The sequence below is a fragment of the Gymnoscopelus braueri genome (assembly GCF_963280865.1).
Source record: "Gymnoscopelus braueri genome assembly, chromosome: 24".
Taxonomy (NCBI): Eukaryota; Metazoa; Chordata; class Actinopteri; order Myctophiformes; family Myctophidae; genus Gymnoscopelus; species Gymnoscopelus braueri.
Genome location: NC_137626.1, coordinates 38,986,109 through 39,002,768, shown reverse-complemented (window position 1 = coordinate 39,002,768; position 16,660 = coordinate 38,986,109). Strand labels below are relative to the sequence as shown.

General features: G+C 42.5%; 1 protein-coding gene across 1 annotated transcript in view; it reads right to left on the bottom strand.

Annotated features, from left to right (window-relative positions):
• Window positions 1–16,660, bottom strand: part of LOC308080927 (lysine-specific demethylase 6A-like) — a 91,294-nt gene that overhangs the window by 36,313 nt on the left and 38,321 nt on the right. Inside the window, exons 8-12 of the mRNA XM_080423034.1 lie at window positions 12,918–12,952; window positions 10,168–10,261; window positions 7,915–8,041; window positions 5,621–5,719; window positions 3,728–3,947 (exon numbers count right to left, since the gene is read on the bottom strand). Of these exons, the coding sequence (XP_080279160.1) occupies window positions 3,728–3,947; window positions 5,621–5,719; window positions 7,915–8,041; window positions 10,168–10,261; window positions 12,918–12,952 (575 nt within the window). The remainder of the gene's footprint in view (window positions 1–3,727; window positions 3,948–5,620; window positions 5,720–7,914; window positions 8,042–10,167; window positions 10,262–12,917; window positions 12,953–16,660) is intronic.

The window sequence follows — 16,660 nt, the reverse complement described above, 5'->3', positions numbered from 1 at the left end:
CAACCTGGCATGGGTCGGGCTCTAGCGAGGAGGAGGAGGAGCAGAGGGGGGGGGAGGAGAGAGGAGCGGAGAGGGGAGGAAGGTTTGGGTCGGGTTTAGGTCGGTGCTGGTGGCTCTATCTGGTGTTTGTCTCACCTGCTGTGGTGCCTGTCTGGAGGTAAGCTCTGCGGGGATTGGTAGACTCCATGCCTCCTCAATAAGAGGGAGCATTTTATTTTTACTCTGTAGGCTATTGAGCTGGGGGTTGCTCAACTGAGCCTATGGGAATGGAAAACGGCGTGAAGTCAAAAACAAAAACAAAACAAAAAAACACGGTTCCGTTTCATCCCTGTTGACCGCCAGAGGCAGTGCTTTAAAATACAATGACTCTTTGGTAGAGGTTTGGGTTGTGTAGTTATGTGGTCATGATGTAACTCCAGATACTGGGGAGGTATCTTGCTCCATTCTTTAGAAAAATCTTTCCAAAAGTAGCCTCCTCATCGACTTACTTTGCACAGTGAAACAGCTCTCAAAGTCACTATTTTAGTGCATAAACGAAGGCTGATCCTGACAATATATAACATCACAAAAACCTTCATGTTAACTTTGTGTTGGAGTTTGATATTTGCATTCGGAAGAAGACCCAAAGTGGATCCGGAACATCAGGCTTGAAACCCACCATGCCACGAACAATAAGGCGCGTGAGAGACTTTTTGGTGGGTTCCCAGCATCAAACTGTAAAAGCAACAGTAAGTACCGTAGATTTTTCTTAAAAAAAAGAAAAACTAATAAATGTTGTCAGAATCTGCTTTGTTTGTGTCCGTTTATGTGCTAAAAAGGTGCCTTTGAGACCCGTTTCACTGTGCAATGTATGTCAATGAGGAGACTATTTGGAATATCAATGTCTAATCAACAGAGTAATGGAACAAGATATCTCAGCAATGTTTGCCGTTGCATCACAGCAAGTTAACGCCACAACAAAGTGGCATTGCACTTCAAACACTGAATATTCCCCTCTGATGCTGCGTTCACACTGGCAGATACAAAAGATACACAGCGTATTTGTAGTTTTGTATCTTTGTAGATGAAGTTGAAACCAGCTCAACTTTTTTGTAGCTTTTTTCGCCGTTGTGTCGAAAGCTACAAATGTCGGATGTAGCTTTGTATCGTCATGACGCTGGCTTCCATTAAAAATGAATGGCAGCCTGTAGCTTTGCATCTTTATGTCGCTGGCTTCTAGGGCCGATATATCGTCCAGTGATATATCGCGATACGTTTTTGTTACGATATGTATTGTTTTGGCGTCTTTTGCAATAATAAAAAGTATGTTTGCATTTGCTTTTTTTCCCGCCAAAAAAAACATATTTTCATACGTTTTTTTTCCCCCCATATATTTTCATAATAAAAAAGTGCCATATATCGTATCGATATCGTGAGCCCAATATCGTATCGTGAAATTAGTGCATCGGCACAGCCCTACTGGCTTCCATTGAAAAATAATGGTAGCCTGTTTCTCTGTAGCTGCCCGTGTGAACGCAGCATGAGCTAAAACCACCGCCTCTGGCGGTCATTTTGGATTCACAGAACCGTTGTTACAGTCGTAACTTCCGTTTTAAACGATGACCTCGACAACAACAAAAAAAAGGACATGATAAGTAATGGCAGATAGGTAGAGGTTATACAGGCTGTTTTTTCAAACAGACTGCTGGGGAGACGGTCTAGCTGCTAGCGCCATCAAAATGTTTACGTATCGGTAAGGACGTCTAGAAACCTGACATCAACCACAGTAAAAACACAACGGACCATTAAAACAAGCTGGTGAGTTTGCCTTAATGCCATGAAGTTCTGCTAAAACGAATGGTTGATAATGTAATGCTGGGTCATAAATAAGACATCGTCTCTGTCGGGTGGAAACCTCATATATCCAAAAGTGTTACTTTCCAGCATTCAAAAGCAGCAGATCTATAAGCTCAAAACGTGTCGCTTCGCGCCGCGTTTGGAGCTTGCAGATCTGCTACTTTTGATGCTTTTGTGTGACACGGTAGCGCGATCAAGTAGGGCATTGATTTACAAAAAAAACACACAAAAGGTTAGAATATGGAGATAAGAGGTTTCTGCCCGACAGCGACGATATACAGAGAATGGCAGCGTTGGTTTTAAACTAAACACTTGTGCAAAACAAAGGGTAAAGGGGGAGGAGGGGGGTGTTCAAAAAGTGTTCATCCTGAGAGATACTGGTTGCTGAACATTATGAAGACAGGGGGGTGAATTATGCCCGATTTATACTTTCTTGCACACCGACAATAGCAGATCTTCAAACTCAAACGCCTCGCAAAGTGTTGTGAGTTTGAAGATCAGTTATTTTTGGTGCTCAACACCGGTGCATAGCCAAGTATAAATGAGGTATTCCCTGGTGTAGGCTCATGCACAGGCAACATAACTGTTCTGTAAGGAAATGAGGTGCAGTGCATTTATTTTGATTGTCTTTTGGGAAAGATGTACACAGACCCCATTGAAAGAGAGTTACAAGACTTTGATCTCGCCGAGATGCGACGACATGGTTCATGTAGTGAGCGTGCTTCATAAACACCCATCGAGAGAGCGTTCAACACTGGAACCACACAGTAGTGTTTGGAACTAACTGGTCGCCCCATGGCAACAATTCGTACGAAGTTTCTTCGGTGCAAATTGTCTTGTGAGTCAAGTGACAATGACTGTCCAACAGGGTTTTGATAATGCATACCGTTTGCTTGTAATTGGGTTACAACATTTGTGGCCGGGACTGACACAGCCCTGGGTAGGCCACCCAGCCTGTCGAGGAGCACCCTTTTCTAGTTATCACTGAGCACACCCAAAACAAATGCAATAGTAATATCTATGAGGTGGTTTTGGTTTGGGCAATACATTGTTTAATATTACATGAATATGCCTTGTTTACAATGGAAGTCTGTTGGTCGTAACTCTCTCTCAAAGGCTCTGGGTGTAATAACCAAAGCGACTAAAAGATGTGCAATGATAAACAACCTGCTGATCTCAGACTAGGTACAGAAGAGCAACGCGCACGTTTGCGTCAGAATAAAAGCTGCATTTAGTCGTTTCCCTTCATTAATGATTCATCCTCAACTTTCTTCATAATCTAAGTGTTAATGAGGGAACGTTAGGGATCTCATTTACTGATTATTTCCTGCAGGGGAAATGTATTTAAGGGTATACACCGGGTGGTTCTCAAAGTGGGGTCAGGGACCCCAGGGGTCCTTGAGGGGGAGTTCCAGGGGGTCCCCAGATAAATGATGGATAGTTAGTAACCAAATGGACCCTTATGTGGTTGTAACCAAATGGATGTGGCTATAACTCTGAGAGTGTTCAGATGGAACCAAATGGACCCTTACGAGTCCATTTGGTTCCATTTGCACACACTCAGTTATGGTGGTCCGTGGTCTGATGTGGGTGTTTTCAAAGTGGTGTCCGGGGACCCCCAGGGCCCTATATACATCAGCTATTTTCAGAAAAATCTTGACAGTCTTTGAAAATATTTGAATATTTCTTTGATATTTTTAACACCTTGGTACAAAATATTTCCAGATGCCGCCGAATACACATTAATTTCGGGGTCCTTGACAAGTTTGAGAACCACCGAGTGAACACAACCAAAGACCCTGCAACGGTGTCATTGTCGTCGCAATAACCCTGAAATGCTAAAGAGAAACGAGCCTCGCCACGCCTCTCGGTCCGGCGGCCGGGCACCCACCTGCAGACATTTGATGCGGTGGGTGAGCGCTGCCGTGTTGGTGCACGCCTTGCTGCGCGTGGCGTTGATGTAGCACTTGATGGCGTCATGCGGCTGGTTGCAGGACTCGTACAGCGTGCCCAGGTCCATCCAGGCGGCGGCGTGGCTGTGGTCCAGCTGCACGGCGCAGATGTAGGCCTGCAGCGCGTCCATGGGCTGGTTCTGCTGCTGGTACAAAACCCTGCGCCGGGGGGGTGATGAGCAGTGTTAATCCATTGAGACCGGGAAAGCATCCGTGTCAATTTAGATTTTGAGCTAAAAAGCATTATTTTATACTTTGGCTATTGAAAAATAGCAGATCTACAAGCGAGCTTATAGATCTCCTATTTTAGAAAAATCTTCGAATATATATATTCTTTGAAAGGGTTTTAACTCAGGGGAGTCCCTGGAACAAAACATTTTGAGATGGGGTCGGAGGCCGCATACATATAATTATGGGGGTCCTTGGCATGAAAAAGTTTGAGAACCACTAACATAGCAACAGCGATTTACTGTACATTTGTAGAATCGGCCTCAGGTCTTAAAGGGTTAATTTTGTCGACTAAAAATGTTCGTTGACCACCTTTTTTCACTGACAAAAACTAAGCTATTATGTCTAGAACTATATACAATTTGGTCAACAAATAAAAACCAGACTAAAATGTTAGGGAGGGTCTATATAAAGAAGTATATATCAGGAATTACAACGCCATCAAGGCCTGCCAAAAAAAACATTTTGTCGACAAAATCAACTACATTTAGTTGACTAAAACTAAAACATCTCAAATTGCTAAAATGTGACTAAATCTAAACTGTAATTTTATTCAAAAAGACTCAAAATCATCACTGGTGATGACAAAGGAGCAAAATATATTTTCATGCCATACTGAAATTAACCCTATATACTGTAATGTGATGACCATAGTCACCCAGAACCTACAGTATACTAAGGCCTCTTCCTCGCCAAATGTTAGCACCAGATAGGCGATAGTGTTCAAGTGATTGACGTTCAGACTGTGTTTTGCAAATGAGAGGCAAAACACTCCCAGTCCTCCTACATACAGTACAGTGCCTCTAGGGAGGTGGCTCTATGCAGTAGTAAATCAGGGACTGATAACTGAGCCCTGTTATTCTAGTCTTTCATTTTTTAAATTAATTTGTTATATATTTACATTGTAGCCTTTTGTTTCATTAGTTTGATACATTGGTACATTTGCAAATGAAGCGTACAACAAATAAAGTACATATTTCAAAAGGGGTATGATGACTTTCTATAGGCACCTTTATTCAAGATCACTCCCTTTTTACACCAAGCAGCTCCTATGGTTAGTTCATTTATAGCATAGTAGGACAGAGTTAAGTGCTGCATATAGAGCATCGCAGTTCCCGCCCACTTCCTGGTTTTTCCTGGTGCCGGAAGAAAAAACTCAATGCACTTTTCCCATTGACATTTGCAAAAATATTTATATCTATTAATTTAAGCCTCGAATCAAGCCATCATGACTTGACATGAATCATGACCATAAAACATTTTTTTTCTGTGATTTTATTTTATTTTATATTTAATTATATGATATACTATATTTAATAAATACCCTTGTTTTGCCGTTTAAATTTTTTTTTATCACAGAATCAAACGTTTTATGGTCATGATTCATGTCATGTCATGATGGCTTGATTCGAGGCTTAAATTAATAGATATAAATATGTTTGGAAATGTCAATGGGAAAAATGCATTGAGTTTTTTCTTCCGGCACCCGGAGGGGGCGGGAACTGCGATGCTCTATAGCCAGTGTACAAGCTCACAACAGTAGTGGGCCTATTTTCAGCAGGCAACACTGTCGTAGGCGTAGGTAGGTATAAATCAGGCCTTACCCTATAGAGCACCAGGTGTCTGCACTGGCCTCCGATTTGTCAATGGACTGCCGGTAGGAGATGAATGCATCCTGGACCTTCCCAATACTCGAATAGCACCTGGAGGAAGCAGAGATGATGTTATCAAACTAGTCCTCTCAAAACAAACTTAAGGTGACTCTCCACCAAACAGACTACTTCAGACTACAAGTCTGTTGGCATTTAGATGAGCACAAACTGTTGGCCGACGTTAATGAGGACTAATTTTTACAGGCAGTGTTGACATATTTTGTTAGAGAAATAAGCAACCGAGGTCTAGGAAAACAAGCCCAAAAGAAGCAACTTAGGCCACATGAGCACTTTAAACACATATGCATCGGCCATTTGAAAATAACAGATCTACAAACTCGGCTATTTTCAAAAACTCTTGCAATTAAATGTGGAATATTTGGAATATTTTTTAAACATTCTAACACAAATGCACAAAATGTTTTTGTGTTCATGAAAATATTTGAGAACCACTGGTTTAAATAATAATTAAAACATTAAAACATGTACTATTTATTCAAAAACAGTGATTCATCAACTTATTTTCATTTATTTCAAGGACCACCAGTTTGCTCTGCAACTGGCTAGTCCAGGGAGGTCAAACTCATTTCAGGTCATAGGCCAGTAAAATGCAACTCCATGTGGGCTGGGCCAGTCTGTTGTGCAAGTGCTAATCTCTCAAGAACAGATTTTTTTTCCTCCAACCTGCTCTCTCAATGAGTCTCAGTAACTGCTATAAATGTTTCAAAACGAATTTAGTTTGAAGATTACATAGCATGCATTTCTGTCTCTCTCTCTCTACACACACACACACACACACACACACACACACCTATTTTGTGAAATAAATGTGTTTGCTATTTTGTTACAAATGTATAATCTAGCAACACTGGCATCTTGTGTGTGCGTGCAAATGTAAAATCAACAGTGTTGACTCTGAATAACACAAATGTAACCAAATGGACCTCAAGGGTCCATTTGGTTTCATTCGCAGACTCTGAGTTTAACTGAATGAAAGGATCATCCGCATGCAAATCTGTATTTTGCTCTTCGAATTAAATCAACACTGATGACTTGAACTTGAACTGTTCAGCAACAAACTGAGCATATTTGAGCGAGTGCAGTGACAAGTGATGCTTGTCAGGCAGAGTTGTTTGTACATGCTTTGCGTGTGAAATTGGGAGATTAACGGGAGAAATGGCCAATCACCAGCACGGTGGGAGAAAAGGTTAAAAATAGGGAGACTCCCGGGAGAAAGGAGTGTTGGCAGCAGTAATACCTGTCGGTGTTGTCAGTGAACGACACACACCGACTGCAAAGCGGGGGTCTCTCTCCGATAGTTGGACAGACTGGGGTAGAGCGGACAGACTGGGGGTAGAGCGGCTACAGTAGGTGGCCAGTGACTTTGACCAGTTTCACTTTCAAAACCTTTGCATCATCATGCCTGTCACACTAACAGAATGCGGCACACAACACCAATGGTTTTGATAATGTGGATTGTGGAAGTTAAATGGTGGATTTGTGGATAGGACTCTATATGAACAAACTTGTTATATCAACAAAACACATCGCATTCTGTTTGTGTGACATGCATGATGCAAAGGTTTTGAAAGTGAAGCTTGTGAGCTTGTAGATCGGCTATTTTCAAATAGCCTATGTATAAAATAGGGCTATAGTGGTTAATGTATGTTTTATAATACAATAATTTATATCTACTAAGTAACTAAAGTTTTCAAATTTGGAGTAAAAGTATCGGACCCTTTTGCAAGTCGCATTTGGCCCCTTGGGCCGCCAGTTTGACACCCCAGGGGCTAGTCTGTTGTTAGGCCAACCAGCCAAACAATGCTGTAACAATGTCAGTCAGTCAAAGGCTGGATCCTTCAGTTACAGCCTAAATATTATATCCTCCACAGCGCGCACGCACATACACACCTATTCCCCTACGCGAATGACCAAATTGCAGACAGCAGTTGCTCAGCTTATGCTGCCGTTTTTGAGCATGCTCAAGTAGTGTATGTCCCACTCAGCTGTTTCAATTACAGCACAGTAAAGTTATACATCATTTCACTCTCTCCCTCACACACACACACAACTTTATGTGACAGTGCACACCAAACAAACTATGCAGCAGGCGCTAGATTAATACTACTACTATTACTAATAATAATAATAACTACATTGGATCCACTGGAACACATTTTCTGAAAAGTAACGGTTTTGAACATGCAAGGTTTCCACCAAACTGTGTCGATAGGTCCGTAACCCACCTGCCAAGGAAGTACCAAGATTGTCCAGAGTTGGGGTCGGCCTCCAGGGATTTCTGCAGACATTGGATGGCATAGCTGTCCTTGTTGGCTCTGTCCCCCAGCTGTTCCACCGTGTGGTGCATCCAGCCTGCACACAGCAACACACAGCATTCAACAACATGTAACAGTCATTTGTACTTAAACCACTTAAACCCTCTAGTCTTAGTAAAAGGAACTTGCAATTGTATTTTTTTTTTTCCATCTACACCAAATCTCTTCGCTCAAAATAGCCAATCTACAGGCTCACAACGCGCCACAACGGGCAGTTTCACATATGAACTCTGGAAAATGTCCAGGGAATCAGGTTCGGGGACATTGTGAGTGTGTGTATGGCGTTATCTTTTCACACATGTAGCATGCAACCGGAGAATGTCCGTATCAGATGCTTCCTATATTAAAAAATTGGCTAATGGGAGGGCCGGCGGACCACGTCATCACGCTCATGTCACTAGGACATGACATATGCTTGTTGTCAATAAATCAATAAAATCAGGCACGCACAAATCAGTCTCTAGAACAATCACTTTCATTTAAGGAGTTTGGGTTGATATTCGTGACCAAATATGGCACTGGCTGGCCGGCAGACCACGTCAACTGAAGGGTGAAATAGGTGTACGGGGCCTGAACCTCTAGTAACTGTAAAGAGTACCGAAGTCCTAACATCACTCCCGCTACTGTGGGTCACGGAAGTATTTTTCCTATTGAAAATCCCCAAAGATAAATCTTAGATCACGTCATAGGTAGGTACAGTATGTGACTGTGTGGTTTATGATATTGACTTTTTTATTTTTATTTATTTATATTATTTTTATATTTTATATACTTTTTTGCCATCAAATGAGTCAAATCGCTTTGCTGATTTGTTTGTTTTTGGAACACAGTTCTAATATGACGCAATCTAAGATTTCTCTATAGGGAATTTCAATAGAAAAAATAAAATGACCCAGGAGGAAAGCGGCCTCTAGCGGCAGTGATGTCAGACTTCAGCGCACGTTTGATTAGGCGTAGGGCGGTGTCTGGGTAGACTCACACGTTAGATACTCTCACTTGACATTGTGAGGATGATGGAAGGATCAAATGCAATATATATTTTTTTTTTATGTTTTATTGTCAGGTTGTAGCCAGTTAATTTTGACAGCAAACTAAATTTGGTTTTGTCATATTTTAGTCGACTAAATCTACAGTTGTTTTAGTCGACAAAAATGTATTTTGGCGTGCCTTGATGGCGTCATAATGGCAGATTTTACACTTGGTTGAATTCTTAAAATAGCCGATCTACAAGCTACAAGTTGTGAGCTTGTAGATCGCCTATTTTCAGAGCGCAACACCCAAGTGCAACCAAACATAAAATTATTTGTCTTTCAGTTCAACTGGAACTCTTCTCCACTAGTCCCTCCCTAACATTTTAGTCTAGTTTTTATTTGTTGACGAAATTGTCAATATATTTAGTCTTTATAGCTTAGTTTTATTTAGTTTTCGTCAGTGCGAAAAAGGTAGTCGGCGAACATTTTGTCAGTTTTAGTCTACAAAATTAACACTGCAGACCAGTGTCAGGTTGTAGCTCGCTGTCTACATTATTATAGTAAAGAAGCGTCGATTGATTTTTAACAATGTTTCACTTATGAGCCGTTGATCATGGAAGTTCGATCTGTCAATATTTCCAACTCAAACGCTAATAAAAAAGCCAAATGTTAATGTTTCTCTCTCCAAACACCTCAGGAGGTGGGGAGGTTCTCTCTCCTCGACAACAGAAGCGTCATCGACATGCCCACTCGCTCAATGTTCAACAGAGTATCACCTCATCCATTCACACACAGAGCCGTTTGGATCGATTTCAGACATTACGCCGACTTAAGGGAGCTGGAAACGTAAGGTCTGTGGCATGACAGTTCCAACTGAGTCGAACGTATGTTCACACATACAGCCCTACCGGTTAGCGTGCGTGCGTGCGTGCGTGCGTGCGTGCGTGCGTGCGTGCGTGCGTGCGTGCGTGCGTGCGTGCGTGCGTGCGTGCGTGCGTGCGTGCGTGCGTGCGTGCGTGCGTGCGTGCGTGCGTGCGTGCGTGCGTGCGTGCGTGCGTGCGTGCGTGCGTGCGTGCGTGCGTGCGTGCGTGCGTGCGTGCGTGCGTGCGTGCGTGCGTGCGTGCGTGCGTGCGTGCGTGCGTGCGTGCGTGCGTGCGTGCGTGCGTGCGTGCGTGCGTGCGTGCGTTCTTACCTAGCTGCTGTAAGGTAGTGGCCTTCACCTGTGCGGGGAGATCTTGGGTCTGCAGGAGGCTCTCATATGCCTCCTTGGCAGCTCGATATCTCTTCTGTGAGAGACAGAGAGAGAGAGAAATATTGAAGGAAGGGGGAAGAATAAACGTTAATCCTTCCCATGGTGACAGAAAGCTGAGATTTGGTGTTGGACAGAATAGGTTCTATGTGCAGCAGCCATATTGGAAAGGAATTGGGCCTCTTCCTTACTTCCATCACAGGTCTTACCAATGGTGTAAATTAAGGTTGTGTTCCATTCTGGTCAAACAGAGTCGGGGTGCTGATATTGTGCATGCTGGCTAAAGGCCCGTTCATAGTCCCTAGATGGGTCTAAAACGTGCGTCAGGGGGTGAGGGATTCCGTCCGTTCTTTACAGACGCATGCATAGTCGCTCACGTTATTTAGGGGTTATTTTATTTATTTTAAAGTGTACAGGCGTAATACACATATCCATCCACTAGATGGCCACTAGTATGTACCGCCGTACCCATAATGTTGCCATGTCTACTTATTATAAGCGACTTTGGGCTTATCTTTCTGTAAAGTTGCTTGTAAACAAACAAGCAATTTTGTATTGGTGGTTGCGGTTTTATTTGGGCTTGTTTCTAAAGTGTAGTTGCTTATTTGGGCCAATTATTATTTAAACCAGTGATTCTCAAACATATATTGTAGATCTGCTATATCCTAGTCGATTCTTTTTTTGGCTTGTTTTCATAGACCTGGTTGCTTATTTCTCTCACAAAACCTGGCAACAGCATCAGCGCAGCTAACAACATGAAGCTACCATTGTAGCATCTAGCCAAAACAACGCAATAAAAGACACAAACTAGTCCACAAACTAGACAAAAACAATGGTTGTCTACAAAACGTGAGTTTCGACCCCTACTGCACTGTGCTATATATGCTATATATTGTCACAGACCGTGGATCGACGGGTCTAAGTACATTTACTCAAGTACTTCCACCAACCAACGTGGGTCTTTTTTTTGGAGAAAGAGGGCCAGAGGAAAACTTTTTTTCCTTATACTGCCAACGGGTTCCACTGGTACTACAGCCAACGTACAAACAAACGTACGTCGGCCTGACGGTGAATGTCGACTGCACGGACGGAAATCCTGGAGCCGTAAGTGACGGAGGGGGAGACAAAAACGACGACGCAAGGAGCGCTGGCGCTAGTTACGTATCCTTACGTCCGACTATGAATGATACTTAACTGGAAACACTCCGCTACACCGGTGGGTCTTAAAGTGTGGTCCAAGCCAAGGACCCTCATGGTTCCTTGAGGGGATTCCAAATGGCCCCTTACAAATTTGTAACTGAGTGTATTAATGGAACCAAATCGACCCGGTCCATTTGTACAGAGTTATGGAATCCTTGGAATTAAAACCTTTGAGAATCAATAAATGGAAAAGAGCCCTCATTAGAATCATCGGTAACACCTGTGAAGGAAGTAAGGAAGAGGTAAAATGTCTTTCCAATATGGCTGCTGTGCACAGAGCCTATTGGGAGGTGGAAAGAATGTCAGAAATGACACCCATTTGACATTTTAACGTCCCAGTGGGTTGAGGGGCAGTCTCCCTTCGTTGTGCACCGTCTAACTGAGCCTTATACCCGATCGCATGCTGTGTCGCGCAGCAAAATTAGCAGCTCTACAAGCTAAAAAATATGTTGTGAGCTTGTAAAGTATGAATCACCCTTTTATCTGAATGCCAGCTAAGATACTCCTGCTGAAATCCCTCTGTTGGGCTGATGTCCAATAAGTCAAAAGTTAAAAACAAAATAACTCAAAAAATAAACAGCAAAAAAGGATGTATGTTTCCGCATGAAGGCAGCTAAGTGGTTTGTGTGTGTGTGTGTGTGTGTGAGAGAGAGAGAGAAAGAGAGGATTCTACTGCAGCTTTGGGTTCTGACACAGCACAAAAACACATTAGTCTTGAGGCGCTGACACTCCCCCTAGAGGCTATGAGAGATCAACACCAGCTACAGTACCATCCCTCTGATGTGTGTGTGTGTGTGTGTGTGTGTGTGTATAGAGTGTGAGAGTGAGAGAGTGAGTGAGTGAGTGAAAGAGAAGCCGGGAGAGAGAGAGACAGAAGGAGAGAGAGAGAGACAGAGGGAGAGAGAAAAGGGTCAGAACGACAGTGCGATAAGAGAGAGGAAAGAGAGAGGGGAGAATAGTCTCTTGTTTCCGTGGCAACCCTAGCGAACAGACAGGACGAGAGAGGAACCCCCCATCTATCCATCTGTCAGCAGTACCTGGTTCAAAACATCTTTATACGAGAAAGGCTATCCTCACCGCCCACACCAACCCTGTGATGTGTACTAAATCCAGTGCTTCTCAAACTTTTTTCATGTCAAGGACCCCCCGAAAATTATATTTATTTGGCCGCGTTTTTTTCAAAACAAAAAATCTAAAACAACAAATGTACAAGCACGCAGTGTCACAAAGTGACGTGCTATTTTTTGAACAGCCAACGTAACAAATGGATCAAGTGTTGTTGGATCAAAATGATTGTGATGCCGTATCTACACATTTAGCTGAGGACCCCCTGGAACGCCCCTCTCCCAAGGACCACTGGGGGTCCCCGGACCCCACTTTGAGAACCACTGCGCTAACCCACGCTAGCAGCTAACCACGTCCACGTAGAAAACGACCACACAGGAGAAATCAAACAACATTAACCCCAAAGCAACAAACAAGCAGCTTCTTACCTGAATCTCATACAAATGAGCGATGTGAAACTGGACTGTGGAGGGAAGCACACAGAACAAGAAGCAACATTAAACGCAGAAAAAACTGATGAAAAAATAAAATAATAAAAGATCAAATAAACCTTTTGTTGCCATCAGGCAGAAACCTTGCATCTCCATATTTCATCTTTTGTATACGCTATACTGTCGCACAAAAGTAGCTAAGATAGCAGATCTACAAGCTCACGGCGCGACACGTTAAGTGCTTAGGTCGTCTATTTTTGGCCATTTTCAAAAGGTTTTTCCTTAAAACGGCTAGTTTCGGAGATGGAAGGTTTCCGCTCGACAGCGGCAATTTGTTGAGAAGATCAGGCGTCGGCCGGCCTCTTGCGTTGAGTTGTCGGTCCTTTAAAGAGAAGCGTGTCATCATCAGAGGGTAGGAATAGGCGCGCGCGCGTGTGTGTGTGTGTGTGTCTGCGTTAAGGGAGCAGGTAGGACACAAGCTTTCTTTGTCTGCCTCCAACGCTGCAGTGTCTGTGATCTGAGCTGCCTGACTGACTCTCACCAGATGGAGGGGAAGAAAGAGGGAGAGAGAGAGAGGGCTCGCTGTGTGTGTATGTGTGTGCGTGAGCCAACAGGAGGTGGAATGCAGTGTGTTAACCCATTCAAACCGGGAATCTCCTGTCATTTTTAGATTTCTTTGGGCTATTCAAAAATAGCAGATCTACAAGCTCATAGCGCTATGAGCTTGCACTATGAGCTTGTAGATCTGCTTTTTTTTATATTGCGGAAAATCGTGGGTCTTTGAATCTATACATCTATATCTATATATATCTATGTATATATATCTATGTATATATGTCTATCTATCTATCGATCTATCTATATATATATATAGAGCCAACATTTGTAACTCACATCTTTGCTTCTGGGGATTTTACAAATGTCTTCTAAATCCTAACAGTTTTTTGAAAAAAAACGTATGTTGCTATAATATCAGTGGTTCTCAAAAATGATATGTATTTGGCCTTGGACCCCCATCTAAAAATATTTTTGTTCCAGGGACCACCAGAAGTCGTAACAGAGTTTGCTTTGAAAATACATATATTTCAAAGATTTACACAAAAATAACGATTTTATTAATAGTCCAAAGAGATCTTAAAATGACACACAGATATGCGCTCCCGGTCTTAAAGGGTTAAGCAGAGAGAGAGAGAGATAGAGAGAGAGAGAAAGAGACACGCTGGATATTGGCGTCACCGTGGAAACAGGTGCTGAGGCTGGTGAGATGAGAGATGGCAGCGACATATCAAATAATATGAGCGTTCCACATGGACTGATCGCCAACACTGCACCTGCTACATCAATGACAATGCTTTGTCACACTGTTAGGCAGTGGTGTAAAGTAACTAAGTACATTTTCTCAAGTACTGCACTTAAAGGGATACTTCACTTTAGGGCCGGGGACACATTTAAAAAAAATATTAAAAATAAATGAAAAAAGTTATGGAAAATTCATGGCCCCCTCACGCATTAGAGTGTCCTACTAATGTGTGAGGGGGCCATGAATTTTCCATAACTTTTTTCATTTATTTTTAATATTTTTTTTAAATGTGTCCCCGGCCCGAAAGTGAAGTATCCCTTTAAGTACAATTTTGGGGTATTTTTACTTTGCTGGAGTATTTCCAATTTTCAATACTTTTACTTCTACTCCACAACATCTCAGAGGAAAATATTGTACTTTTACTTCACTACAATTATTTGAAAACTTTAGTTACTAGTTACTTTTCAGATATACATCATTACATTATAAAACATACATTAACCACTTTAGCCCTATTTTATACCTAAGGCTATTTGAAAATAGCAGATTTACAAGCTCACAACGCATCGCATTTTGTGCTTATGACACACATACTGTATTGAGGAGTTTATTTATCGTTGCTGTCAGGCACAAACATTTTATCTCCATATTTTTTTATGTTTTGTTTTTTTCCCGCAAATTAATGCCCTACTTCAATACACAACAGTGTCATGCAAAAGGAGTGAAAATGGCAGATCACAATAAAAAATAATAAATAACTAAGTGAAAGTGGTTACGTAGGTCTTTTATTAAGTATTAACACGAGCTTGTGACTTAATAATAACTACATTGGAACAGTTGTTTTTTTCTTTTTTTCTCCCATTTCCTGATGGGCAACAGTTTTGTTTTTTAAATTTTTATCCCTCGATTTTTGTAACCCTTTTTTTCACCCAGTGCCAATTTGCTAAGTGATCCTGGGCACTACACTCCCCCCACCAGCCTAGGGAGGCCAGGGCCGAGCTCATGCCTCCTTCAATGCATGAGAGCCAACTGACCTTCTTGTCACCTGACAGGGGGGAGTTTCCCTGGTTGGACGTAGCGTGTGGAAGGAACACGTTATTCCAACCAGTTCCCTTACCCTCCATCAGGAGCCCTGGCTGACCAGGGGGAGGCAGTATAGTGACCAGGATTACTACAGGTGAGGGTATTAACTACCCTAGGAGACACGGGGAGAACATGCAAACTCCACACAGAAAGGCCCTTTCGCCAACCCCACCTAGGGTATGGGCGCTGATGACGCGGAGGAGAAGACACGCCCCCAGCGGGAATCGAACCCAGGACCTTCTAGCTGTGAGGCGACAGCACTACCGACTGCGCCACCGTGCCCCTTGTGGGCAACAGTTTTGGACCTGACAGCAACGTTATGCTCCATTAAGTTAACCAGTTGTATGCATCAACCCTAACCCATATCTGATCTAGAGTACAAGCTTGCAGATCAGATATTTTTTCACTGAAGATAGTACACACACACACACACACACACACACACACACACACACACACACACACACACACACACACACACACACACACACACACACACACACACACACACGTCAGCCAAGTAGGGATGGATTCCTCATCGACCCTTTTCTATTACTGGCAGTTGTTGGCAAATTGGTGCTAATCTGGGGCAGATTTAATTTCCACAGACAATCAAATGTAGAGCATGTTGGCTTCAACTGATGTGCAACATTGAAGGAACATGCTCATGCAAGCCATTCAATGTTCCTTGTTTTAACCTGTATTTGCCAGGCAATTCAACAGAAGTCAAAAAAGCTGTATTAGAACTACATGTTTGTGCCAGTGGTTTGATTTCAACGACATGACTCTCGTTTTCTCCCGACATGAAGTCACGCCAGTTCCCGCTATAAGCCAAAACCTTATTGATTCCAATTCTCAATAACTTTCAGGAACCAATCCTGTGATAGAATCGATTCTCGACCCATATTCCTACAGCTAAGGTCTGAAAGTATGCCTTCACACAAGCACTTGTGGTTTTTCATAAAACACATTTCATCTGTGAATGAATCTCAAGTTTTTGACAACACACTGTTGTGGAGTTCAATTGTTTTGATTTTATACACGCCGAGGACAAAACTTAACAAAAGTGACGTTTGGGCCACCGGGCCTTCATCATGGCAAACATTCCAGTGGTAAACCCAGCGGCTTTTAAAGATGTGCATCATATGACTAGAACACTTCATTGTCATAGCAAACATGTCTCCCTGCTAACAGCCTAGTTCAGAGGTCTTCAACAGAACGTTTTTTTAATAATTTTTTTCAAAAATGTAATTTATCTTTAAACATAACATGACATATTTTAATAGCTTAGTATTGAATGCACAATAACTTGGTATGTTTATACATATTTTGTAGAGAAAGGTCAGTGCTGTCAGTT